Source organism: Chenopodium album, chromosome 5, assembly GCF_948465745.1.
Source record: "Chenopodium album chromosome 5, dcCheAlbu1.1, whole genome shotgun sequence".
NCBI classification, from domain to species: domain Eukaryota; kingdom Viridiplantae; phylum Streptophyta; class Magnoliopsida; order Caryophyllales; family Amaranthaceae; genus Chenopodium; species Chenopodium album.
Window position 1 is genome coordinate 2,273,809 of NC_137838.1, and position 26,974 is coordinate 2,300,782.

Sequence of the window (26,974 nt, forward strand, 5' to 3'; positions counted from 1 at the left end):
ATGTCTCAAGGATTCTAAAGATTTATGGAAAATTCTCATAGGTTGAGAACTTGACACAGAATTGTGGAAAATTCTAGAATTGGTGAATGGCTATAAAGGTTCTAGATTAATATGGCAATTTAAAGAGTAGGTGGGTAGAAATTTTAACACACTACTTCCACCTCCATTGCCTCCATACATCACCTATAAATATTAGTGTTGGACATTATTTGTGAGTAATGTATACATAATTCTCCAATGTTCCGCCCAAGCAGCAAAACACACTAAAAATTAAATGAGAAGAAGATGATAAGTGAGTTGTATAAAACACACTAAAAGAACAATTAAAAACAAAACTAAAGATTTCATTTGTTTTTTAGTTGCATAGATTTTGTGACGTGTATTATACATTTTTTAAAATAGAAAGAAATAAAGAGAAATGTAAATAAAGAGGGCTCATGTAATATAACTATATAAAAAAAGATAGAAAATTTATTAACTAAAAGGGGAAGTGATGCATTCGAATTGAAACATCCATTTTTTTCCAAACTGAGTTGATCAATACGGAATCCAACACAAAACTTTATAATGATGATTAATGAATTAAAGTTTTAACATAAACTTCTCATAAGTAAACCACAATATCACCAACTGAAACCACTATCGCTACCTGTACCCATATATACTGCCTTTCCAATCACTTAATCAACCTAACCATCTTAATCTGAATCATCGCATACATTTTCGAAATCACACTAATTACCTCTAAAAATATTATTCAATTAGAAATTTTTGTAATGCAAATTAATATAAAAAATACTCCTCATTATCCTAATATTTAAATTAATTTGATAACACTGTTGATTCAATATCCTTACATCTGCCCGCTTCCTTTCCATGGTTTTTTTACTCATCTTATATACTCTTTGTCTCTCTTTACCTTTAATTATACCTAAATTTAATATTTGTGATTTACTGTGTATTCTTAACTCTATTAGTGTTTAGGTGGTGGATTCTAATCACACAACTAGCAATTATTTTAAATTTGTATTATATTGAATAATATGAGTATATAATTATTTGACCATATCTCAAATCAAATATCATTCCCCAACCTCAAAATTTAATGGTCACACGATACACCCGTCTCACACGAAAACCAATAACCCGACCTCGTGGCAAGCAATAAACAAAACTAAAGATACCTTAATCATCCACAAATCTACCCCCACGTGTCAGGTGATAGTCTCAAAAAATTATGTACAGAAAATCAGTTTGTCATTCAAATCATGATTTGTTCCCATTTACCAAAACCCCCAAACTCATTTCAATAAACTAACTTCCTTCCGTACCATTTTCCCAAACTTATTTTATCTCTCTCGTTTTTTCTCCCACTTGTCTTCTTCCCAATTTTTCCGCGCAATTAAATATTTATCCCAAAAAAATCCCACAAAATCTTGCACCTCTATTTTCTCTCTCCTCCGAAAAATGTGATTGTAAATCGCCTGACTTTTGCCGCCATAGCTGGTAAAGCTTGATCTCTGTTTACCTTTTCTCTCTCCTCCATTTTTGTTGGGTTTTTCCCAGATGGCACTTTGTCATTGGTTGGTTGTTTTCTTTGCTTTTTTCGGCATTGCTCGTGCTCTTAAAGCTACTGAAGGTGATGCTGATCCAATTTACAGGTTGTCTAATCTTTGCTTTACTTTTATTTTTTGTGGTTTAATTTTGATGGGTTTAATTTGTTTTGTTGATTAATTGGTTAATTTGCAAATGTTCGTTGTTGTTGTTGCTGCTAATTAGGGTTTAAATTTGTTGATACATGGTGATTTTTTTGTTGTTTTTTGAATTTGAAATTTGGGAATTGATCGATTATTGGAATTCATGGGTGTGATTGGTGACATCTAGTTTACTGATTGATTGGATGGTTTTTTTTTTTTTTTTGGATTAAAAAGTGGAGGATTTTAAAAAAGTGAGTTGAAGAATGTGACTTAGTGGGGTTCTGAGTTGGATGGATATGATTAAGGTTTTATCTTTTTTAGAAGAATTGATGCGATGATTCAATGTTACAATTTTATTCTACCCTGAGTCTTTTGCAATGGGTTGTTTGACCTTCATAATGAGATTACTTACTTATTAGATCTTAAGTTTTAGTGGTCAATGAGGGGTGGTGGTGGAGGGGAATGTTAAAGTGGATTATATCCCATGTTGTGGTCGTGATGGTGGATAGTCGGACTTATTAGATGTTCGTTTAAGGTGGTTCCCTCCTAAAACCAATTGGAAATTGTGGGAATGTCAAAGTTACTCTCTAGCTGTTTAAAGTAAATAAACCTTTTTGATATGGGACTATTCATAAGCCATTAGCTCATTACTCACCTGTGAACTTGTTAAGTTGAGCAAATTGGACAGCTAATGACATCCTATTGGGGTTGAGCATCCGATAGATATTAAGTTCTTGCCTAGTTGCTTGATTGACAACCTTGAAGAAGTGCATTGGGTTCTAGTACCTTTAATTGCATAGAAACTCTTTAAGGTAGGATGAGAGGCATCAGGATTAAGGAATTTTAATTGTTTTTATAATAATTTGGTGTAGCCTTTGTTCTTGAGTGACTGTTCTCCTAAACTTCGTATATATTTAATAAAGTGTATATTATGAGCGAATTCAGTGGATGATTCGGCCTGTAGTTTGTCAAATATAGTGTTGATGTTAGAAATGAGTTCTGGCAATGTTTTAGCATTATTATTAGATTAGTAATTTAGTATAGACGATGTGCACTTCGTAGCTTTCCTTGACTTTGTTTTATCTTCTTCTTGCTTGACTGTTTGGTACAGAGCTTCTACTGATTATATATTCTGTCATGCTCTAGGGGTTGTGTGGAAAATTGTCAGGAGACCGGTTGTGTTGGAAGCCATCAGTGCTTTCAACATTGCATATTCACTGCCGATGGTAACATTTCTGATGGTCGATGGTATCTTCAAGAACCTCTCTATCTGAAATGGAAACAGTGGGATTGCCACAGTGATTGTCGCTACTATTGCATGCTTGCAAGGGAGGAGGAAAGGAGAAAGCTTGGAGAGAAACCTGTCAAGTATCATGGAAGATGGCCTTTTCGTCGTGTATATGGAATCCAGGTTCTTTTGTATTTCCCATTGTTGAAATATGTATAGTATTATAAAGTACTTTTTAATTTTGTTTATTCTTCAATTATCCTGTTTAAAATGGTTCCCATTTGTTTCTCCAGGAACCTGTTTCTGTATCTCTTTCTGCACTCAATCTTGCCATACAATTTCACGGTTGGATATCATTCTTCATTCTTGTTTATTACAAGTTGCCTTTGACGGATAAGCGGAAGACATATTATGAATATTCTGGCTTGTGGCATATCTATGGTGTCTTGGCAATGAATTGTTGGTTCTGGGCTGCAGTTTTCCACAGTCGGTCAGTACTCATCCTTTTGCATTTTTCTGTGTAATTCATTTATCAAATTTATGCATCTGCCGTAGCTTTAAGATATCCCTGAGTTCTGCATCCTGCTATGTATGTTCTTGATAGCTTCTAAATACTTTGATGTTGGCATCTTGGCAAAAAAGTGCAATTCAAGATTGATTTTTACACTCTTAACGGTTCTCACACCAATAGAAAGGGAAAAGATATAGGCTAGAACGAACAAGGCTTTTATTTATTTTAAATGTATATTTTATACTTATAAAGTTGTTATTGAAAGCTTAAAACTGGGAAATTTGTGGCTCTGAGGTCGCCATCAGTCATTATTACATTATAACAAGAATTACTGATTGTCTAAACCTGTTAGGCTACTGCTGCTCTTGCATGTCCTTATGCTTATAGTCAATGATGTGGAAATGGGTTGGCATCTGTAACCTTTCCTCCTTTTACAGAGATCTGGACCTGACAGAGAAGCTAGGTTACTCCTCTGCTGTGGCATTGCTTGGCTTTGGTCTTATCCTAGCTATCTTTCGAGCATTTGAGATAAAGCGGGAAGCCTCTAGGGTTATGGTTTCCGCACCACTAATTGCATTTGTGACGACACACATCTTGTATCTAAATTTTTACGCTCTTGACTATGGTAAATCTCTCTTTCAATTTTTTTTTAATAATCTATTTATACATTTTTGATTTATAAGGAAGTTTGTTGATTTACAAAGCATCATTTCATGCATTTCATTCATGAAGTGGGGAAGAGGATTTGCTTCTTCTGGGTTGGGGTCTGGGCCCTTGGGTGAAACAGTGCCTTGTTACAAATGCAGAGAGACTCTTTGCCCTTAGAATTGCCTATTAGTAATTCACAGCAAAATACGAAGTATGAAATAACGAAAAAGCAAATTAATATAATCCTTGAGATCCAAAGTCGAATGTTTTGATTGATCATTGAATTGTGATTGTAAATATTACCCCTTCCATACATTATAAACAGTTGCTCATATGTGAAACTCTCTAGCATGTAACTTTATATTACTGACCTCTCTAAAAGGTATTTTTAGCACGGTGGCCAATTGGCTGTGGTCCACATCTGCTTTTTGCTAGAGCTCTTTGGCTGTTCTTACAGCCTAAAACTGGTATTTATTGCACATATTTCCCTTCCCTTGATAGTGGTGGCTTTAGGAGGGAATTATGAGTAAACTGATGAATCTTAGTTGTTTCTAGGCTTAGTTATTCTCTTGACTCTCAGTTCCAACTTGCATGTAAATTATTATGATGTTTCATGATCACCTGTCTGAATTCCATTTCCTCTGTGTCCATCAGGTCTGAACATGAAAGTGTGCCTAACCATGGGTTTGGCTCAGCTTCTTCTGTGGGCTGTATGGGGTCGTATGAGTCAGCATCCTTCACGTTCGAAGTTATGGATTGTAGTTTTTGGGGGAGCTCTTTCTATCCTCTTGGTGATTTATGATTTTCCACCTTACTGGGATTTTGTGGATGCCCTTGCTGTGTGGCATGCCATTAGCATTCCTCTTTCCTACATTTGGTGGAGCTTCATTAAGGATGATGCAGAGTACAGAACATTGATTCTATTGAAGAAGGCCAAGTAGAAATTTCTGCTTCGGCTTGTATACAGAGTAGATTCGTGCTGTGATCTCAGCTATTTCATCCGTTTTTTCTCTCGCCATTGTGCATCTCTCTGGGATGCTTGCATTGGTGGGTGTTTCTGCTTTGACACCCCTTGGTGGCCAGAAGAACGGAGTTTGTTTCCACATTAATGTGTAATGTGTTGACTAGGATTTTTGTTGAAGATGTATAGTGTAAACATTGTTTGGTCTTCCTCAGTTCTCATGTTCTGTTAAGTTTTTTCAGCTTAGTCTGATTGACTATCTGAGTATCTGTGCACTCTGTTCAAGATTCATATCTTTATTTGGCAATATGGGGGTTGTTATTTCTGTTACAAAAAGATTCATCTAATTTGGTACTCTGTTATATATCCTGGCCTTTATTTTGTACTTCGTATTACCTTTTCTTTTGTCAATTTCTCTTAGCCTTTTCTGGATTAACGGATACGTGTCAAATGTGCTGATTGGCCGGTTGGGTGGTCATTTTATGTTTTCATATTTAAGTGTTTCACTGAACTAACTTTTAGTAGGTTTCTTGAGATCATTATTAACAATATGGTTGGTTGATGTCGTAGGAGTTGGTACAATTTTCATGCTATATGGTCAAGTCAAGTTAAATCGATAAATTTGTGTATTTATGTATGAACTTAGAAGTGCATTATTTGTTATACATGGCTTTTATCAAGTTTAAACAATATTATTAGGTCAGAGTGATCACCTAAGAATCTAAGATTATATAACTGGCAAAAAAATCAGTTGGGTACTCTGATTATGATTAGTGATTAGTGTGTAGTTCTTTACCTCTCTTTTTACTACGAATTGAAAGTCAAAAGTTCAAAATATCTTATGCAATTATTGAGAATTTGTCTTACATATATCCCAAAGACATGCTGATTAATTTTTCAATCTTTTCATATACTATTCAATCCCTCTTATCTTCCTTAGTTTCCTCCTCATCACCACATCTTCATCATCCCCACACCACAGTGAAACTAATTATGATGCTTCGACAAGGCTCGCCTTCAACGGAGTTTCTATCTACATACACGTTGATAAATACAACGGTTGATAAATACAGGATGATTACATTGAAGGTGATTGTGCTAATTAGTGAATCTTATTTGATTATTTATAATATAAAGTGATGTGATATGCTATGATTAGCTTGTGATTTTTGTAATTAGCCTTTTATACTTTGGTTGATATATGTTTGTACAATTTGAATGCAGGGAGTGTTGAGGCCATATTTGAGTCATTTGACAGGTATGAAATATTCCTGCTGCCATAATTTCAGTTTAATTGCATTCTAATACTTTTTGGTTTATAAATGAATTTCAATTCAAACTCTTAATGTCAATAAGGATGAACTCTTTGCTAATCAAACGGTGTAATGCTGATTTATACAAAATTTGTAGTCAAAGAAAATGCGACATTCATAAACCTCATTCTAACTTTACTTATGATTCAACCTTTTTTTTTTTTGTTAATTACTGTATATTCTTCTTCAATGCTTTAGTTGAGCAATTAACTTAAGTAGCTGTTAACTACTCTTTTTTTTTGGTTGAGCAATTTGGTTGAAATGAAGTTGGTGGATCATACACAAAGTCGGACACATGAGGTAGTCTTTTTTTTTCCATCCCATTAATTGTAAATCATTGCATTCTTGAAATGTTTAATTTACATGTTCGGAATATTCTATTGGTCATTAGTTAAGAAGGGAGCCTCTTAGCAATTTTGACCTTCCTTTCCTTTAACTTACCTCTATCTATCATTGAAAGTGTTGGCGCTCGCTGCTAATGCAGCAAGGGACAACGACGGAACAGGATTCTGTTCAGTGTCAAATTCAATGGGCTATAATGTGACAATACCTGTTGCGGCGGAGTTGTAGAAATGGATTTACACTTAGATAGCTTTTTGTTTTTAAGAATTTGTTTTAGTTTTGAATTCGAGTTCATATAATTAATGTATAAGCTTGAATTTGAGCATTCTGGTTTGAAATCTTAATGCCAAATTGTTGAAGATAGATCATGTGTTTACATTGATTATTCTTCGTCTTTTGGCATTTACTTGAGATTTCAAAAGTTACTCAAAGTTTAATAACTGACTAGAACTTAGTATGTAATCTATTCAACCAAATTAAGTCTTCCATTAAGTGAAGAGTCATTGTGTAGGGGGAATGTGGTCCTACAACTAGTAGTGTTAGTATAGGCGATAACTGCATCCTTTGGAATGGGTCATGTCCCGTTGACAAATTGTTTTATTCTAGTTGGATTTGATTTGATCATATTCGAGTCAATTGTGAATAGTTTACATACAAGAATCATGAAATATCAAATAGTCCCTCCATTACTTAATTTTAATCACGATATTTTAACATGTCCAATGCTCAACGTTGACCCTATACATTGAGTCGATCTAATCTAACAATCATTTCATATATATGTTATAATTTGTTTCTAATATTACTCCATCTGTTTCTAAATCATATCTTGATTTTTTTTTTTTTTGTGAGACAATTACTGTCTACATAGGAAAAAACTTTTAAAGACAAGAAGAATAGTCAACACATTTAGTCAAAAACTTTAAAAGACACTATTCCTCACAATCATAAATAGTGCAAATGTTGCGATTATAAAAGAACAGAGGCTGTATAAATTAATGCAGAGTGCGGCTGCCTGCCAGCAACAATAGGCCTCCTTTCTTTTTGGAGCCATCCACCAAGCCAATTATTAATAGCAGTTCACAATTATTACCATTACAGTTAACTATAACCTCTTTTACAACAATTTAAACTACCTTTGATGTGAACTTTCCCTCTTTCTGGTACCCATGAACCCAATAACAGTGCACCAGCTAATAAATTATAATACAAAAGAGACGTATTTCAGCCACAATTGCTGTCTTTTTCTCTCTGGATCCTTCTCCTACCTTTATACACGAGATCTACCTGGGCCATATACTCATATATGCTTCCTTTCCATTTCTGGTTGGGTCACAAGATGTTTCTTTTCAATTTTCTCATCAATCTGTCTACATGGCAATCGCGCACCACTTCTGTTTTCATTGCATATATATGTACAGACATGTAAAAATATATATATGATTCAGAAACAGGTATAACTCTTCCAAGCATAGCTTACCAGCTTGCAAAAGTAAAAATTAATTATAACACTTCTTTTACTACAAAAAACTTCTGAATCTTGAGTATAAAGAATAATTTTGACTCTTGAGCACGCGCATACTGAAGCATGTGGGTGTGGCTTTCCTGCATAAGAACATTCTTCAAGCGTTTTTGCACAAACGAGCTGAGAATTGAGCATGGTAGCAGCTATGACAGCGTGTTTTCCAATGATATTTTACCGTCTCTTGGAGCTCGAATCAACCAAACTGTCGAGCTCAATAAATATGTCATCTCACCATTCAATCCTCGCTACAGGTGAGATAACAAAGTAGGATTGAACATTAAAACATACACTCTACTCTATCAAGGTTTTTGACATAACATACTTCACTGCTGCTGTCATCTTTCTGTAAAATTGTATCAGTTGTCATGAGAGTTAAGTGAAAAGGTTCAAACTTTCAGGGCATGGGAGATGCTGCTAATAATCCTGGTTGTGTATTCAGCATGGATCTGTCCGTTTGAGTTTGCATTCCTCGTATACAAGCAGGATGCACTCTTCATCATTGATCACGTCGTGAATGGTTTTTTCGCAATTGATATAGTTCTCACCTTCTTTGTTGCATATATTGATCGTAGAACTTACTTACTAATTGATGATCATAAAAAAATTGCAATCAGGTTAGTATAATATTATGCAGCAGTTCAGATTCCAACCGTTCTAGATACTAAAGTTGGACTTGAAAAGTTTTCTAATTTTTTTTATAGGTACCTGTCAACCTGGTTTATTTTTGATGTCTGTTCAACAGCACCACTTCAGACGCTTAGCCTTCTCTTTACAGACCACAACGGTGGACTAGGTTTTAAAGCACTTAACATGCTTCGACTCTGGAGACTTCGGAGGGTCAGCTCCCTCTTTGCAAGGTCTGTAATCAAACTCTAAATGAACTGATGAAGTAAAACTCTGGATGATATGACAGTCTTGCAGTACTCAGTAATTTTTTGCAAGAGTACCAGACTGATTTGTGTTTTTAATGAAAACTTTTAGTAACGACTTTTTACTTTTCTGAAGGGTAACTTTTAGTACCATCTTATACTTGTTATTTGATTACTATGAGACGGTTTCACCTAAGACTTTGCTATGATTATTAACCATCTCCAGGCTCGAGAAAGATATCCACTTCAACTACTTTTGGACCCGCTGCACCAAACTTGTCGCAGTAAGCCATCATGAACTTCGCTTACCATTTTTATAGTCAACTTAATTGAAATAGTTGTTAACTTTAATTAGTAAGTGCCTAAGTGGTATCTTTTCTTTTGACTAATATTAAATTACAGGTAACATTATTTGCTGTTCATTATGCTGGATGCTTCTATTACCTGATAGCAGACAAATACCCTGATCCAACTAAAACTTGGATTGGTGCAGTGAACCCGAACTTTAAATCACAGGGCGTGTGGAAGAGATACATTGCCTCGCTATACTGGTCTATTGTGACACTAACAACCACTGGCTATGGTGACCTGCATGCTGAAAACACTATCGAGATGCTGTTTGACATCTTCTACATGCTATTCAATCTAGGACTCACGTCTTACATCATTGGAAACATGACAAACCTTGTTGTTCACTGGACAAGTCGCACCAGAAATTTTGTGAGTGGCTCAATATAGCTAGATATATATAAGTTTTTATTAGAATTAGAAAATATGAACAATGCTCATGATTAATGGTTCTGCAGAGAGATACAGTCAGAGCTTGTACAGAATTCGCCGCACGCAATCAACTTCCTCCCAGAATACAGGACCAAATGCTGTCACATGTATGTCTGAAGTTCAAAACTGAAGGGTTAAAACAGCAGCAGACCTTAAACAGTCTGCCCAAAGCTCTCCGATCTAGCATTGCACAATATCTCTTCTTTCCTGTTGTTCAGAAAGTCCAACTTTTCTGTGGAGTTTCTCAAAAGTTTCTCTTACAACTGGTAAGACCTGTTCCTGCTTGACAAGCTTTAAAGCTGATCTTATTTTCCAATCAGTATACGAGTATATGCTTAATTTCTGCTGTACTCTTGGCCAATGATGATTGATGATACTATACTGCAATCTATATTGTGTTACATATGCCATTTTCCGCCTATTTCCCCTTATTTTCCTTGTATGCAGGTTTCGGAAATGGAGGCTGAATACTTTCCACCTAAAGAAGATGTGATTTTACAAAATGAAACGCCGATGGATATATACATTCTCGTATCTGGTGCAGTGGTAAATCTTTATTGTTTCAAGCACTTTATGGCTAAATAATTAACTGTTAGCTACCTAATACTCTAACAGGCTAACAATTAATCAAATCATCAAAAGACTTATAAACTGATGAAATGTTATCTTTTATTATAGGACATGGTGGCACACATTAATGGGCGTAATCAGGTAATTATGCTGTCAATTTAACAGAGACAGTATGCTAGGAAATAAAATTTTCAGTGTCTTAACAGCGAAAATTATACTTTGTACTCAGGTTGTTCAGAAGCTATTTGAAGGGGAAATATTTGGAGAGATTGGGGTTCTATGTAACAAGCCTCAGCCATTCACTGTCCGGACTTCAGAACTGTCTCAGATATTAAGGTTAAATAGTACTTCATTTACGAACATTATTCAAGCAAACGAAGCAGACGGACATATCATCAAGAACCATCTATTTACGGTAATTCTTCCAAAACTAGTATATGAGCAAGCCTAATTGATTCTCCCTCCATTCTCATACGAGCAGAATGAGTAGATGATACTGCTATTAATCTAGGTGTTTGCGTGTTTTATTCTGCAGAAACTAAAACATCTAGCAAACCAAGGTTTGTTGGAGCAGCAAGATGTTGAGGAATATACTTATGGGGAGCGGTTTAACAGCCAACATAAATGTATTACATGCTTAAAACATGAAATTGAACCCCAATTTCCTGAAAATAGCACAATGCACAAAGGATGGAATGCTACATACAAGGTGGAAACTCAAAAATATTATGATTCAGTCACATGTGGCATGGAGGCAGCATCGGAAAACTTGAGGTCAAACAGCTATATAGGACATCCTGGAGCAGCGATTACAAATGTTAACAAGATTAGAGTGATCATTCACATGCAGTCGCAAAGCGACAGTATGGAAGAGAAACAGTTTGGCAAACTGATAGTCCTGCCAGATAGCATTGAAGAGTTGTTCAATCTTGCAGGTACCAGCCAGTCCCTACTTTAAGATGCTTTGGGCCGTTCCGGGTCATGCCTTGTGTCAGGCCCACATGATTTGGCATTAGTTAGGCTCGGCCCACAAGTTTCATGCCGGGTCGGGCCAAAGTTTTAAAATGTCGGCCCATGTCCACCTGCCGTCATGCCGAGCTTAAGTGGCTAAGCAATACTGCATTGATTTTAACCGGGTTTGGCCGTGCCGTGCCTTATTGTGCTTCTCCCAAATAAAGGCGGCCCACGGCCGACACGCACAGTAACATGCCGTGTTTTTTTTTTGTGCTGGGCCGTACCGGGCTTCACAGCCACATTTATCCCTACTCATTGACAATCAGGAGAACCTCATTTTTTTTCCTACACATTGTTCAATTCTTCGATTGTGTGTTTCTGATGACAAATTCAACCCTTTTGAACTGCAGGCCAGAAGTTCAGACGACGCTTCACAAAAATTATCAGTACAGAAAATGCAGAAATTGAAGACATTGGTGTGATCAGAGATGGAGACCATCTAATTTTCATGCAATAACACTGAAAAGAATTGGGTGTAATTTAGTTGTACAGGTAGAGTTTAGATCTTCCATATAATTTTGAAAGGAGGCTAACAATTATTCCATATGGCCGGAATTAATTGATACTCCGTACTACTCTAGTAGTGTACGTAATTTAAACTAGTAATGCGAAAACTTTTTTTTTGGCAGCTGAGGCACAACTTAATCCAAATGGAAAGTACAAAAGTATATCTTTTATGTAAGAATTTTTCGAAGGCATTGAATTTGAAGGATTATTGAAACTCGAAAGCAGGGTAGAATGGTAGATCATACAATGAGGTATATGCAGCGGCTTCCTCTGTATTTGAGGAACCACATTCTATAACTTTATTTATTGTCTTTCATACTACATTTATTGGTATGCTTGGTAAAGATATTTTATAGGCTTTTCTCAAAAAAAAAAAAAAAAAAAAAAAAAAAAAAAAAAAAAATTATTATAGGCTCGTTTTCTCAACAAACAAAACAAAAAAAAACTAAAAAAAAAAATTAAAAAAAAAAAAAAAATAGGCTGTCGTGCTTCATGTCAAGTCTGATTACCTCGTGGGTCGTAGCGCAGCCTAGGCCCATAGTTATGTGGTGTGGGCCTTATGCTACAACATTCAAAAGGGTGGTCCAGCCACGGTTCGAGTTCACATGTCTATTATGTTATCACCATATCTTGTCATTCTTCACCAATAAAAATGTGGCCCTAACTATACCTCAAATCTTTTTTTTTTCTTTTTTTTTTTTTTTTTGGAACAAGCACTATACCTCAAATCTTCTATTATTTTATTCGACTATATGTGGGTCATATGACTCATATCATGGGAGAGTAGTTTCTCAAAAAGAAAAAAAAAAAGTGAGAGTAGTTTCCTGAAAAAAATATAAGAAGTTTATGTTATGTGAGAGTACGAGGGAAAATGACTGGATAAGAGGACCTTCACCCCTTGAGCCATCCCTTGAAAAATTTGAATCCTTAATCTCAAGAATTTGAGATCCAACTAAGTAGTCAAAGTATAGTATCATATTATACCACTTAAAGGGCTTGATCATGCCTAGTGTTATACTGCCATGTGTTTTTTAAGTACCCTTATGACTTCCTCACTATTTAGTATTTAAATAAATACTTGACCAGTGTTTGTACTTTATACAAAAAATCAACTATAATTATATGGGTAATTGTTTTAGCATATAGTTTTTTTTTTAAATATAAACTTATTAATTATCAAAGATAGTATAGGTCAAAATTCAATGTTTTGTTAAATTAGGGCTCTGAAAAAGACAGGGAGGGTATAACTTAGACTTCATTTCTAATTATTTGGTGCATACTTGGCCCTTTAAATCGTCTAAAATCCGCTTTTGAATTTTATTTTGGATTTTATTAATAATCATATACGAAGAGCTCAAGTGTTAGAGTTTCCCTCTCGATTCCAGAAGATCTTGGGATCGATTCTCACCTCCGCCCTTGTGGCTCTCTAAACACCAAAAAAAAATATACGAAGTACCAAGTATTTATGGATTCTATTAATAATCATATACTTTTAACCAACAGTCCAACACACTACACGTATGTAGTATGTACATATTTAAAACATGAAAACGATTTTCCTTTTAATTTTTAATAAATAAAAGTCTTCCTTTATTATATTCTACTCAGATCCGTATGAAGTTATGTTTTGTAGAAATTAATCATGTATCTAATCCACATCGTGTAAGAGATTCAGTTCTTTTAGTCCTCCCGACAAAATATAGACAACAGATTCAATTAAACATTCTACTACATTATAATAATATGAGCAATCCAGCGCCGCAAATTTAATCACTAATACGACATCATGAAGTATTAATTAACTAAATATTTGCGCAAATCAGACATTATTATCAAATTCGATTATTCTTGTAATGTAGCTGTTAGATCCACTAATGTAACAGCGCAACATAATTACATATTATAGTATACTCCCTCCGTCCCATAATATAGTTCTTGTTTTCTATTTTGGAGATAAAAAATGTTGTGTCTATTTCTATTTTTGGATAGTATGAAGTATGTAAAATTCATTATCGCTACTTTTTTTAACTTTATTCATGGTATTTCCTAATTTACCCTTGAATTTTGCACATACTTTGTACATTTTTTCACTTTCTCTCTTTAACTTTTATTTATCGTTGTACTTCTCATTTTTATTAATGTACTTCATCCTCTTTTTCCTCCTATTTTTTAAAAACTGTGAAAACACACAAACAAAAAATTATGAGACGGAGGGAGTACTTTTTTTTACACAACAATATACTACCTCAGTTTTTTTAGTTGACACGTTTTGACTTTAGCACTATTCACACACTTTTCTTTGACCAAGTTTTGTGATTTATACGTAATGAAAAATATAGTCATGTGGGGTTTTGTTAGATTTATCACGATGTATATTTTCAAAATATCAACTTTTTATTATTTTTGAAAATCGGTAACTAAATATATTAACATTTGAATTTGTGAATTGACATATATGACTAAAGAAATGTATCAACTAAAAAGAAACGGGGGAAATAATTTTAATAATATACTTGGTATAATCCACTATAATAATACAACTAATAACAATAATCTAGAAAGTACGGAGTAGTAGAAAGTAGGAATGTAGGATAATGACGACATACTAAACAAAATAATCATGATATTATTAATGTCTTAATAAAACAAGATATTCCCCCTGTAAAGCAAGATTTCCAAAAATAAATATCCAACAAAGCATCTAAAAAAAAAGATACTTCCGCAAATGGTAAGAAAGTCACGTGGTTCACGCGTTTACGCGGAAAAAAACCTAACAGTTGAATGACGGAAAAAGGGAAACAACCGTTAGAAGTGAGTGTGTAACTACCAACTCACCAAACGTGTGGGAAAGTTTACTTAATTAGTAAGTGAAAAATAAATCAAAAATTAAAAAAGGGTAAAGTGACTTATTGAGTAGTCAATTCTAAAAGCTACGTTTTGTTGTCTTATGATCTAGAGTTTCTAGAAGGGACGATAATGTTTTTTATTTCGTTTTTGGAAATTTAAGGAGGTGGCAAACCGTGTGATTTCGTGAGTGTGTAAAATTAGTGACTCATAACTCATTGGTCTTACTCGTTCTAATAACAATGGTTTGTCATTGGTTCGTCATGTTATAATTTGGCTAAATCATTCATGGTCTACTGGTCTATCTTTGTCCCATATCTCTTCAAGGGGTGTCTCTTTAAAATTGCTCCATTATTTTCCCATCTACAAGGTTATGTAACGAACTATAAAATAAGTAGCATATGTGAAGTAATTTATTGGGGTTAAGCAATAGATGGAGTAAATAAATATAACACAAACTTTTTAAAAAAATCGGGTGTACAATAATTATTGTACATCCATTATAAATATAACCTAAAGTGATTAAAAGTTACTCCTGAAATGAATAAAAGTTACCCCAATATGCGTTAAAGTAACACAATTCAAATAAAAATTATATACGCTTTATTAGTAAAGAATCACATTTTAAATGACTAAAAATCAATTATTAGTGATTAAATGTAATTAAATTACCTTTATAAAACTTTTCTTGTTGTTGATTTATATAAAAATTGTATTATGTTTAAAGTTACCCAAAAAAAGACAAAAAGTTACCCTTATACTGCTCGATGTACACTAATATTAGTGTAAACCGGATGTATACAAAATTCTTTGTAAATATAAATGCTAAACTAAAATATGGGTGTTATTTTGAGATGTCTATAAATATGGTCACATAGTTTATTTGTGCTTTGTTTAATGTTACTAGTCATTAGAAACTATATACATACGGTGCTTGTTTGATTTAGGGCATGTTCACTTCGGCTTAATTTCATTTCATTTTAGTTCGGTTCAGTTCAACTCCAATCAATTCAGTTTAACTCAATTCAATTCAGCTCATAACTTTCTTCTCTCATAAAATATTCATTTCAGCTCTATTCAGTTCAGTTCAGTTCAGTTATTTCAGCTCAGTTCAGTAAATGTGAACAAGCTTTTAGTGTGCAAATTGATCAACTTTGTCAATAACAATAAAATCTAGTGAGTAGTTGGTCAAATTATTTATTCAATAGGTTGATGAGCTAGTAGTTTTATTTTACCATGTGAAAAAAAAGGTAGTTAAATGATGTCACACTACCCTAGAAAAAAAAATTACAAGTATCATCAACGCGTATCAAGATTATATTACCCTTATTTTTTATTTCATCATTCACCCCCATAAATTTAAAAGAACGCGATCAACCAATCAATTGACTTAATACAACTTTAAAATACTCCGTAATAGAAATAATATAGCGAATGGAAAAGGACAACAAGACTATATGAGTTTTGCCACACTACCATGATAGTGATGATACCCAACTTCTATATGGACCTCAAATACAAACCAATACACAAAAGCCAAAGAAAATCTCTTTTTTTTTTTGTTGAAAAAGCAATGAAAATCTCTTAAATCTTGTGTTCAAACAAACATAATAACAATAAAACCAAAAAAAAAAGGTCTAGAACCAACTCCAGCCTCTAACTACACATGGTCACCTAAGAGGCTAAGAATCATCCATTTCGAATCAAAACTTTATGTAGCTTTCAAAGAAAAGAAAAATATCTTAAGTTAATGATACAAGGACAAAGGTCCTACTAGTGCACAACATCACTCGCTCAGTCGCTCTATCGCCTTTATTTCTCTCATTCTCTGTATCTTACTGCAGCATAGCGTCAGTCTGTGTCATACTCTTTCTATTTCATTTTAATTTGTCAAAATTTTATACTAGCATAATTACTAACTCGTTTCAAGTTATTTGTAACAGATTTAACATAAAGTAGAGAAAAAAAATATGTCTAATCGTTATAAATAATATGAAACGGAGGTAGTAAAACAAACAAACTTCAATTCCTCTAGTCAAATTAGGTGAGTTGGTATTAATATGCCATTGAAAATTAGAATATTAAAAAAAAAATAGCAATATTGACATGTCAAAATGGTAATTACAGTAAATAATTTATACGGGCTAAAATGATTCATTTTGACAAATAAACTGGGTTGGAGGGAATATAAGATTTATCTATTCTTCAAATCGATCCTAGTGTTAAACATACTCGATCTTTATAAATCTGTAATACATCCTTACACACAAATTACCGATGAAAACCTCTTGAGTGATCATATAAATTTAGTGGCTCTAGAATTACAAAACTATTGTTATAGGATCATTTCAACCTGTAATCTTTCAAGAACACTTGATCAATCACAAATCGATTCAGAATAGCATTCACCAAAAATCCAAAAATATATGTAGCTTTCAACGAAAACAAAGTATCTTAATCTATGATACAAGAGGCCCTATAAGATTTTGTCATTTTGCACGATCATATAGTATTTATTATGAAGTAATATAATATCTCTTATAAACCTATTATGAATTCACACACATAGATTATTGACAATAACATTATACAATTATATACTATTGGTTAATCATCTAATTCTAGTAGTTGGAAATTTTTGTTACCGTATGTCCATATTATTAAATTTGTTGGTCCAAGATCATTTCCAACCTCTAGTTTTTGAGGTTTTCCTCTGGTCACCTAAGTCATCCACTAGACAGTCTAGAAAAGAAAAGGAACAAAAAAAAAAAAAAAAAAAAATCCACTAGACAGTCTAGACTACATACAATTATTCACTAAAAGTTCACGCAGCTTTCAAAGAAAAGAAAACAACTCAAAATATAATGCAAGAGCTACTAGAGCACAACACGTCAACACTTACACACTTTTTGTTCTGTATATTATTACACTACTATATTGTATATATATATATATATATATATATATATATATATATATATATATATATATATACTTTCTATATATTTCTATTATCACGTTTGTCGATATATGTTTTTAACGATTAATACCTATAATTAACAACATTGTAAAATTATAAAAAGTGGATATTAATAAAATATATATTGAAACGATTCAAACATTATCCCACATGAATATATTTAATCGTGTATATAAACTACAAAAGCGAGTCAAAGCGTGTTATGTGAATAGTGTAAAAGTCAAATAGTGTCAACTAAAATAAACGGAGTATATATATACAATTAAAACAAGGTGAGGGTTTAGCTCTCGATCTTAACCATATTAACACAAGAACTATACCGGAGAATGGGGGTTTACTCTACTATTAGTACGGAATATATTGGAGCATGTTCTGTATCATTTATTTTGATTTGGATTATTCGGGAAAATTAATACTTTCTTCGTTTTTTAGTTGACAAGTTTCCCTTTTTATTTGGTAAGTTTCTTAATGTATAGTTCCATCTCTGTATCGAACCACACTCCTTTCTATATATTTTTACCATTACTAAGGGCCTATTCTCATACGTTTATTTTCAGATCAGTTCAGCTCCTAATTGCCTTCTCTTATAAAATATTCATTTCAGTTCAGCTGAGTTCAGTCTATGAAAATAGACCCTTAATTAAACAACTTTAGATTGATTTGTAGTGTAGTAGGTAGGGGTATTATTATTTAAAAAAAAAAAAGGTAGGGGTATTATAATAATTATTATTACCTTATACTCCCTCCGTTTTTTTATTAAGTGCTTGATAGTAACATGCGTGAATAGTGCCAAATTTGCTAATGAGGCACTTTAAAAAAAACGAAGGTAGTAGCAACTCTTGTACACCTCCTTAAAATGTGTGCATAAATGAAGTGTACCGGCTAATAAGAAACAAAGGTTGTTAAGATAAGTTTGTACAAATTAAAGTAATTTTAGACAAGTAATTTAGATAATGTAAGTTAGACACACTTACAGGTTCGAACAAAACAAGTGCATCAAACTATATAAAAGTAGTTTTTTTTTTTTTTTATTTTTTAATTTTAAATACACCGATAGTTAGCAACATATATACTATGATAACTCCGTCTCAAACAAAAAGCCGTTGTTTTTTAACGGTTGTGGCGATCATATCCATTAAACTTTTGAATAGATCAACATACACAGATCGCCTATAATATAATTTTTTTTTAAAAATCAATCCTCTAATTTTAGTGGTTGACAAAATCGATTCTGGAATAAAATGTCCAGAAACTTTTCCAGCCTCTAATTTTTCATGATCACCTTAAAAACCATGCATCATCATGCATCGGGGAATATCTTTCATCAAAAAGTTCATACACCATTCAATGAAAATAAAAATATCCTAAACCATGATATGGACTATGGAGTATAATAGTTCCTACCCACGACCACGAGTATGCAACACAGACACACAACAGTATAGCAATATGTGCTCAAATAACAGTCTCTAGTTCAAAAAAATAAAAATAAAGGGATTTTCTCTTTGAACCAATCAAAACACACCAACAATTAAAAAAAAAGTTTCTTTTTTAGGGGATATTTTACAATGTAGTCTATTGATATTTTATTTTTGAAGTCAAATAGTCACTCTTCAGATATTTCCTTGACTAAAAGACAGCTACTAAATAAAACAGCTACTCTTATTGGTTAGTGAAGAAAACTTTTTCCATCGCTTTATGGCCCCACATAAATGAGGAATTAGTTTCTTCAAAAAAATAAAAACAAATGAGGAATTAGTTAAGCATTTGACAAATGTCACTTGTTCACTTGATGTACCCAAATTTCCATGGCCCACAATACAATTTGCCAAAAAACAAGTGGGCCCATTACAAAAAATATTTTGAAACATGAGCAAAAAAAACATTACTTTGTAAGTACGTAGTAAAAATTATTATAAGGAAAATGTTATGGGACATAAGTATTAAATTTATATTTGAAAATCGTAAAAAGTTAAGAAATTATAAAAATATAAACACTAATTATATTGATTTATGCGTGTTTTTGTCATGAATTTCTAATTTTATATAATTTTTAGGAATGCATTTAATGCTTATATATAACCCTCAAGACTACATATATCATTACTTAAATTATAACTTATTATATAGTGTTTATGACCTGAAAATAGAGAATCATCGTCTTTTTCTATCTATATACACGACCATTAAATCACTAATTATACCACTTATATGAATCGTATCCTATGTTTTTAAACAGATTATTCCCAAAATATATATCTGACCATTAATTATAATTGACCCATGCCTTCTTTTATTATTTTTTACTTTATTATCTGCTGGCTGAGGAAAGGCCCATCACTTTTCTTAGCAAGTTGGATATACGTAAGTATAAATAGCACCCAATTACGGCTTTATGTTGTCCAACAATAACACAAAACAACTCCAAAAGAAAAATAGAAGCGTTAAAAAAAAAAGAAAGCTTGAGAAGAAAATAAAAATAGTACTTCACACAATCGTATATACTCATCAAACAAGTTAAATCCTCTATGAACATGTCTTACACTAACCAAGGATCTTCATCCGACGGCGGCATGAGCCCCAACTCCACTGAAGAAGAGGGGCTCATGCTCGCTTCTGCCTACCCGAAGAAACGGGCAGGCAGAAAGAAGTTTACGGAGACTCGTCACCCCGTTTACCGTGGGATCCGCCAACGGAACAACGGTAAATGGGTGTGCGAGGTCCGTGAGCCTAACAAGAAGACCCGTATATGGCTCGGCACCTTTCCTACTGCCGAGATGGCTGCCAGAGCTCATGACGTGGCAGCAATGGCCCTCCGTGGTCGTTCCGGTGCTTGTCTCAACTTTGCTGACTCCGTTTGGCGGCTCCCTGTCCCTGCATCCTCCGATACCAAGGACATTCAACGCGCAGCCGCTGAGGCTGCCGAAGCATTCCGCCCTCAACTTCCGCCTGTTCAAGAACTTCAACAGGCGGTAGATGAGAAGGCGGAAGAGGAAGCTCAATCGTCAACTACTGCTACAATGGATGAGATGAACAACATGAGTTTTAGTAATAATGAGAATGGTATGTATATGGATTACGAGACGGAACTCGAAACCCCGGGATTAATCGCGGATATGTACCATGGAATGGGGATGCTTCCGCCTCCAAATATGACTAGTTTCAATGAGACGACTTATGAAGACGATGATATGGCAAATGGAACTGCTGACTTGCCATTATGGAGTTACTCTTTTTAGAAACCACTCCATTCATTCTTATTCTTTTAATAAAGTTTTAGGATAATTTCAGAATCTATAAAAAAAGAAAGAAAAAAATTTAAATTTTTGTATGTTAAAATTTAGAAGTAGAACAGAGTACTATGCTGGCATGATTTTTGGTTAGTTAGCCGTTACCGATTGTTTTTTGTTGGTTGGTACAGGTGGTATGCAAGTATTGTTATTTAGAGTGGGAAAATTTAAATAAAAAAATATAATTTAGAAATGTACTTTGTTAGTTGCTTTGGAGAAACAGAGCACAGCTGAGTGAGTGACTAGTATTACTAAAAATAGAAGTATGATTGTAAAGTGTAGTACTTAGATCATGTACTACTTTCTTAATTGACGATGATTCGTCTCTTTCTTGGTTAAATTTGGTTGTATCTTGTCTAACTTTAGGGAGTAATACACTGTTTTCAAGAAACATGTTCATATAAAATAAGAGGGAAATTTGAAAACAGAGCATGTTTAAATTTATGAGCAAATTATTAATTTATGCTTGTTATGTTGTTATACCTCAATATGTGATGGGATGGAATTATGGAAATGCTATTTTGTTGTTTGTAAAATGGTGTGTATCAAATGAGGAACAAGGAGAGTAAATTTTGTCATGTGGATAAGACGGGTGACTGTGTAGTATTTCTGTAGTTCTGTCACAGTTTTAACGTAAGTGTGTGTGGTATTGTACCTATTTTTTAATTTTTCCATAATCATGTGTCATACTTTATACCTAGAAAAGATTATTGTCGGAACGAGAAAGATTTACAAATTTAGATCCTACTGCACATGATAATGATAAAATTCGTTTGTTTTTAAAAAATAATAATACAGTCACACACCTTGGTACAATAATCCAATAACAAAAAAAATAAAAAAGAGTAAAAAGCCAGATAGATAGATGGATAGGTAGATAACCTTTTGCATGTAAGCAAACATCAATAGATTCTCTAATGAGAACCAACATAATTTGTTTTGTCATAACTTATCTTATAAGTTATCAATATAATAAAACCACGAAGGATACACAAGTAGGATAATACTGTACTTGGTTATACAATCCTTTTACTTGGCTGAAATTCAAAGGTTCATTCATCAATCATTCATAACAAGTATATTCGGTACTACTAGTAGTGAGACTATTGGAGCATTATCATCCACAAATAAAATTTCACTTTTTGGACCCACATTTCAAAGCGAGTTTCTTTCAACCACATGTTCACACGTTATTGGGCCCCACTAATGTTATCTTCTATTTTTTTTTTTTTTGACAATTTCTCATGTTATCTTGATGTCCACCTACATCACACACGAATCTCACACTAAACCACTTTAAAAACCCAAACAAGAAAAGAAAAGAAAAAAAAAACAGTAAATGCAAAAACCACTTGTTAAGCTGTTATTCATCCATGGCAACTCCGCCGTCATCTCCGCCGTCATCACCGCCGTCACCGTCGTTGCTAATCTCACAAACTTCGAAACTTGTTAATTTTAAGCCCAAGCCCAAACTCAAGGCCCAATTCAGTTGTAAAGCGTCGATTAAGGCTCCGCCACCCGGGTTCGATTTCCGATCATCACAAATATTTTCGGATTCTCGGGCCGTAATTTCGGGGGCCCACCCGGAGCTTTTGGATTTGGTTGATATGGGGAGTTTGGTGTTGGTCCAGAAGAATCAATTTGGGCCTGTACCATCTTGGCGGGCCGAGTTTGTTGAGCCCGATGAGATTTGGTTGGTGGGTACTAGTCACATTGATGAGGGTTCATCTTTGGATGTTGAGCGGGTTGTTCGGGCTATTCGGCCCGATAATGTCGTCGTTGAGCTTTGTCGTAGCAGGCAAGTCTTCTAGCTTTTTGGTTATAAGACTTGAAAGTTTCGATGATTTTAATTTTTTTGAATTTTAGTTAGATGTTGGATGGAAGTAGTTTTAGATCCTAACATTCTGTTAAAAAAATTGTTTTTTCTGGTGTTTAAAGTGTGGGTGATATAGACGGGATTTGATCTTCGGTCATAACTGAGCCGATTGACATCCATGGCTAAACATTTTTCGTATATGTTATTAGGATTTCTAATCAAGCTAAAAATTATCAAATCAATCATATGAATTATTAATTCAAAGTTTATAAATTAAAATCCGGGATTAACAGGATTTACAACATGACAATTTTGGTGAATTGGAATAACTTTTATCAACAAAAATAAAAACCAATACTCCGTATCAATTTTTTCTTCAATTTAAGTTAGATCCTGGAAGGAATTAACAGAAACCTGAAAATTAATTAAAACAAAGATGATGGACTTTAAATAATAATTAAAAGCTTAGCATTGACGAAGCTTAATTATGAGATTGAGCTGTGGTAATGATGACTAATTTGTGTGATAGGAGAATTAAAATAAAATATCATTCATACAACTTAATATGTTCATAGAAAAATTCCTGTTTGATTGAAAGATCAAAGTTTGGAGCCTTAATTCAAATTTGAGGGTATCCAAGAAAAAAAAATGGGGTTAATAGGAACGCAATATTTCGAAAAAGAGAGGGGGTCCAGCTTGTTTTATAAAGATTGTAAGTGATGTTTGTGAGCTCTATTGTCTACACTGGAGTTATGTGAAGTTCAAGGTCATTATTCTGTATTTGGTTGAACTACTTGTATATGCTAATCAACCAAAATGTGTTTTAGGAAAGTTATAAGAAAGATTATTAAAGGGTGTATTATAATGCTTGATAGTTCGTTGTATATTACTCAATACACTGGAGTTGCAATACTAAGACTTCAGTTGCCCCTAGATTCCACTATATATTCACCTCAGACATCCCATGTAAACGAGATCAAACACAAAATCGGATATAGGAAAATGGCAAAAGGCAATTCGGTGGAGTTTTCTTTGGACAAGTATGACATACGAATACTATTTTGTTAGAGATAAAACTTTGCATGACAAGTATGTGGTTTAGGACTCTAGGCATCAAGCTTGCTATAATGCTCCTTACTGTGTTTCCTTAAAGCATGGTAGTCCTTTGAGACTTGAATTCTACGAAGTCTATAGGACTATAGGAGCAGAATTCTATGCAGATACAGTTTTCACATTACAATACTAGAGGCTTCAGCAAAACCTGTATCAGAGATGATCACAGGTTGATACTTGATATTTAGAGTTGCACCTTGCACCTTATTCTCCGAGTGACACTATCCTGAATGATGCAGAAATTTTGATAAAGGTTTACATGACAACTATTTCTTGATTGAAGTTAGAAGTTATGGTTCAAGCAGGAATGTGTAGCATTTTAGATTATTTTATGCTCTTTTCTAATTCTAAATTCTTGCCAAGTACTCTGAGGACAAATACATATAAATTTCTGGATATGCTTTTTTATCATGAACAATCTAACTAAATCAAGATATGAAACTAATTTTGTTAGGATTCAGGGGCTTCGAATCCAATATGTAACTTGGTTTGATGTCATTACATTAATTTAAAGCCTTTTAAATTTGTGCATTACAAACTACTTTAATGAAAAACCTTAATGGCAGTTTTATGTAATGTTTGTCGATCACTCTATCATAAACCTATCTTCTTAGCCTCTTGTTGCTGTAATGGCGCTTTATTTTAATATCGTTATGTCAAGTGTTGGCTATGGAATTGATACCTCTAATCCTTGTTGTGTCATGTTGACATGGTGTGGAACTAGAAAGGCCAAGTTGGAGTAAAATACAATGTATAAATAAATGATTGTGGCTGTAGAAAATTAGGTGTTATCCTCTTATATGTGAATATGTGTGTGTTATATCTTCATTCCATGGCTTAACCTTAATTATTACAGACTTTCATCTTCAGAGCTGGGATAATGTACTCCAGCAGCAATCAGCCAAAAGCAGAGCTGAAGTCCAATATGTTTTCCTTAAGTGGTGCTGGATTTTTCGGTGCTGTTAGTCGTAGCATAAACTTAGGTAAGCCTGGATTTACACCTTAATCTTATCTACATATATGTGAAGTGTGCTTCATTTGAACTTGGTGGCGTTGTGGGCCTGCGTGGCTGATCAGTGGTTTTTTCTGACTTCTTATGATAGGGGGACAAACTGCTTTGGCATTAAGGCTATTGTTGGCCATCTTTTCATCAAAAATTTCTTCGGATGTTGACAGGCCTTTTGGAGATGAGGTAGCCAACTTGCAAAGGTTAACTTTAATTTGGATACAGGAAGTCATCTGATTGACTGAGATAATATCCTTTGTTTACAGTTTCGTGCTGCTCGGATGGTGTCTGAAGAAATTGGTGCACAGATAGTGTTGGGGGATCGGCCAATTGAAATTACTGTAAGTCTTATGCAATTTCCAACCTGTAATAGCACAGTTTTGGCTTCAACAGTTTCAATTGATGAGGCACTTTTAGGCTCATTTTGGGATTATGTTCTGTTTGTCATACGTTGCAGCTTGAGAGGGCGTGGAATTCACTGAAATGGGCCGAAAAATTAAGCTTAGTGAGCTCAGTTATCCAAGGAATCACATCTTCATCCGAGACTTCCACAGCCAATGTGAAGGTCCTCGCTACTCTATTGTTTTAATGTGGGCTATACATTATTCTAAATTTTGTAGAATGACACTTAACAAACAACAATCAACTATCAGGATTATAAGGCCATTCCTTTCACACTGTACTCTCTTATGACTATATACCTTAAGATTCTTGCTTAATTTCCCAGTTGTGATTGGTTACAGGAATCGGGTACTGATGACAACCCTTACCAGCTATATGAGAAACTTAGCTCTGCTTACCCTTCCCTTGTACAGCCACTTATACTTGAACGTGACACGGTAATGGTCTCATTTCTCTTAAGTTCTTTACTCATCCACAAGAGTGCATTTTTTAACCTGATTATTGTACTGTGCAATGATTATCTTGATACTATGATCAATACAAAGAGTCCAGAATCACTGATTATTCAAAGTTCTTTCACTCTTTTTATATACTAACTTGAAGTTCACATTTGCAGTACCTAGCATGGTCTCTAAAACGGAGCAAAGCTGTAAATAACTGTAAGAGAGTGGTGGGAGTAATAGGAAAGGGTCACTTGAATGGAGTGATTTACGCGCTGATTTCAGACCTGGGAGATCTACGCTTTCGCGACTTAGCTGGGAATAAATCTGGTGCTAATGTTCCTAATGCTTGGATCAATAAAATTGTTAAAGATTTGGCAAGAGATACATTGATTGGTGTTCTTTTGTGGGCATTATATGAGCAACTGAAGTCTGGTTTCTGAGTAGGCTGATTCTGCAGTTTTAGGTCCAATCTTTGTAATTGTATAGTACGAGTATATAATTTGGTTGTAAATCTTGTTCTCACATTGTCGAACCCTATGTTGTCCACATATGGGTCATTTTGTATAGACTGTCCTCATTGGATAGGCCATGATTTTCAATATGAGCTTGTTGAAGCACTCATAATACTACACAAATGTTAAGACATTATTTATTCTATGGAATTTGGTCATCATTAGGGCTTTTTTTTTTTTTTCCGAATTATCTTATATTATAAGGAGTACGAACTAAATATTCTTGAAATAATTTTTTTTTAAAAAAGGTTGAAAAGAATACAACTTCTACTATTTCAATAGAAATTTTTAATTTTTTATTTTTTATATGCACCTGTTGATTTGCACCAAAATACTCACGTGATAAAGAAAAAAAAAAGTGAAGTAACGACTGTTAATATTGAATGACTACTAGTACCAAATAAAAAAAAATAAAAAAATTACATGATTTGAAAGAAAATGAGTATTTATTTAATTTGGTGTGTCTGAAAGAAAATCAAAAATGAAAATCGAGCAATTAATTTAAAACTTTAAAAAAGACAAATGGTAAAAATTAAAATATTTGTAAAAGTTCAAATAAAATAAAAATTCGATCCTCTAAAATTCGAACTAACAAGCTAGTTA

General features: G+C 33.7%; 3 protein-coding genes and 1 pseudogene across 4 annotated transcripts; all 4 read left to right on the plus strand.

Annotated features, from left to right (window-relative positions):
- Nucleotides 1-1,305: 1,305 nt before the first annotated feature.
- LOC145630033 (uncharacterized) lies at nucleotides 1,306-5,411 on the plus strand. The gene is made up of 5 exons (XM_081682270.1): nucleotides 1,306-1,661; nucleotides 2,844-3,108; nucleotides 3,219-3,415; nucleotides 3,874-4,061; nucleotides 4,739-5,411. The coding sequence occupies exons 1-5, from the start codon at nucleotides 1,567-1,569 to the stop codon at nucleotides 5,023-5,025; spliced, it is 1,032 nt and encodes a 343-aa protein (XP_081538396.1). The 5' UTR covers nucleotides 1,306-1,566; the 3' UTR covers nucleotides 5,026-5,411.
- Nucleotides 5,412-5,922: 511 nt separating this feature from the next.
- On the plus strand, nucleotides 5,923-12,140 carry LOC145631479 (potassium channel KAT3-like). Of its 2 annotated transcripts, XM_081683569.1 has the most exons (14): nucleotides 5,923-6,134; nucleotides 6,270-6,303; nucleotides 6,626-8,476; nucleotides 8,624-8,839; nucleotides 8,927-9,082; nucleotides 9,321-9,378; nucleotides 9,497-9,814; nucleotides 9,901-10,140; nucleotides 10,322-10,420; nucleotides 10,553-10,585; nucleotides 10,674-10,859; nucleotides 10,980-11,379; nucleotides 11,809-11,950; nucleotides 12,088-12,140. In XM_081683569.1, the coding sequence occupies exons 3-13, from the start codon at nucleotides 8,289-8,291 to the stop codon at nucleotides 11,913-11,915; spliced, it is 2,001 nt and encodes a 666-aa protein (XP_081539695.1). In that variant the 5' UTR covers nucleotides 5,923-6,134; nucleotides 6,270-6,303; nucleotides 6,626-8,288; the 3' UTR covers nucleotides 11,916-11,950; nucleotides 12,088-12,140. The 2 variants fall into 2 exon arrangements, with proteins under 2 accessions (XP_081539695.1, XP_081539696.1); XM_081683570.1 differs by lacking the exon at nucleotides 8,624-8,839 and having other exon boundaries at nucleotides 6,626-6,658; nucleotides 11,809-12,140.
- Nucleotides 12,141-20,122: 7,982 nt separating this feature from the next.
- On the plus strand, nucleotides 20,123-21,028 carry LOC145631299 (dehydration-responsive element-binding protein 1A pseudogene; annotated as a pseudogene).
- Nucleotides 21,029-22,335: 1,307 nt separating this feature from the next.
- Nucleotides 22,336-26,532, plus strand: LOC145631480 (uncharacterized). The gene is made up of 7 exons (XM_081683571.1): nucleotides 22,336-22,877; nucleotides 24,879-24,991; nucleotides 25,112-25,200; nucleotides 25,281-25,355; nucleotides 25,472-25,579; nucleotides 25,758-25,853; nucleotides 26,033-26,532. Exons 1-7 carry the CDS (start codon nucleotides 22,453-22,455, stop codon nucleotides 26,297-26,299), a joined length of 1,173 nt encoding a protein of 390 aa, XP_081539697.1. The 5' UTR covers nucleotides 22,336-22,452; the 3' UTR covers nucleotides 26,300-26,532.
- Nucleotides 26,533-26,974: the final 442 nt, after the last annotated feature.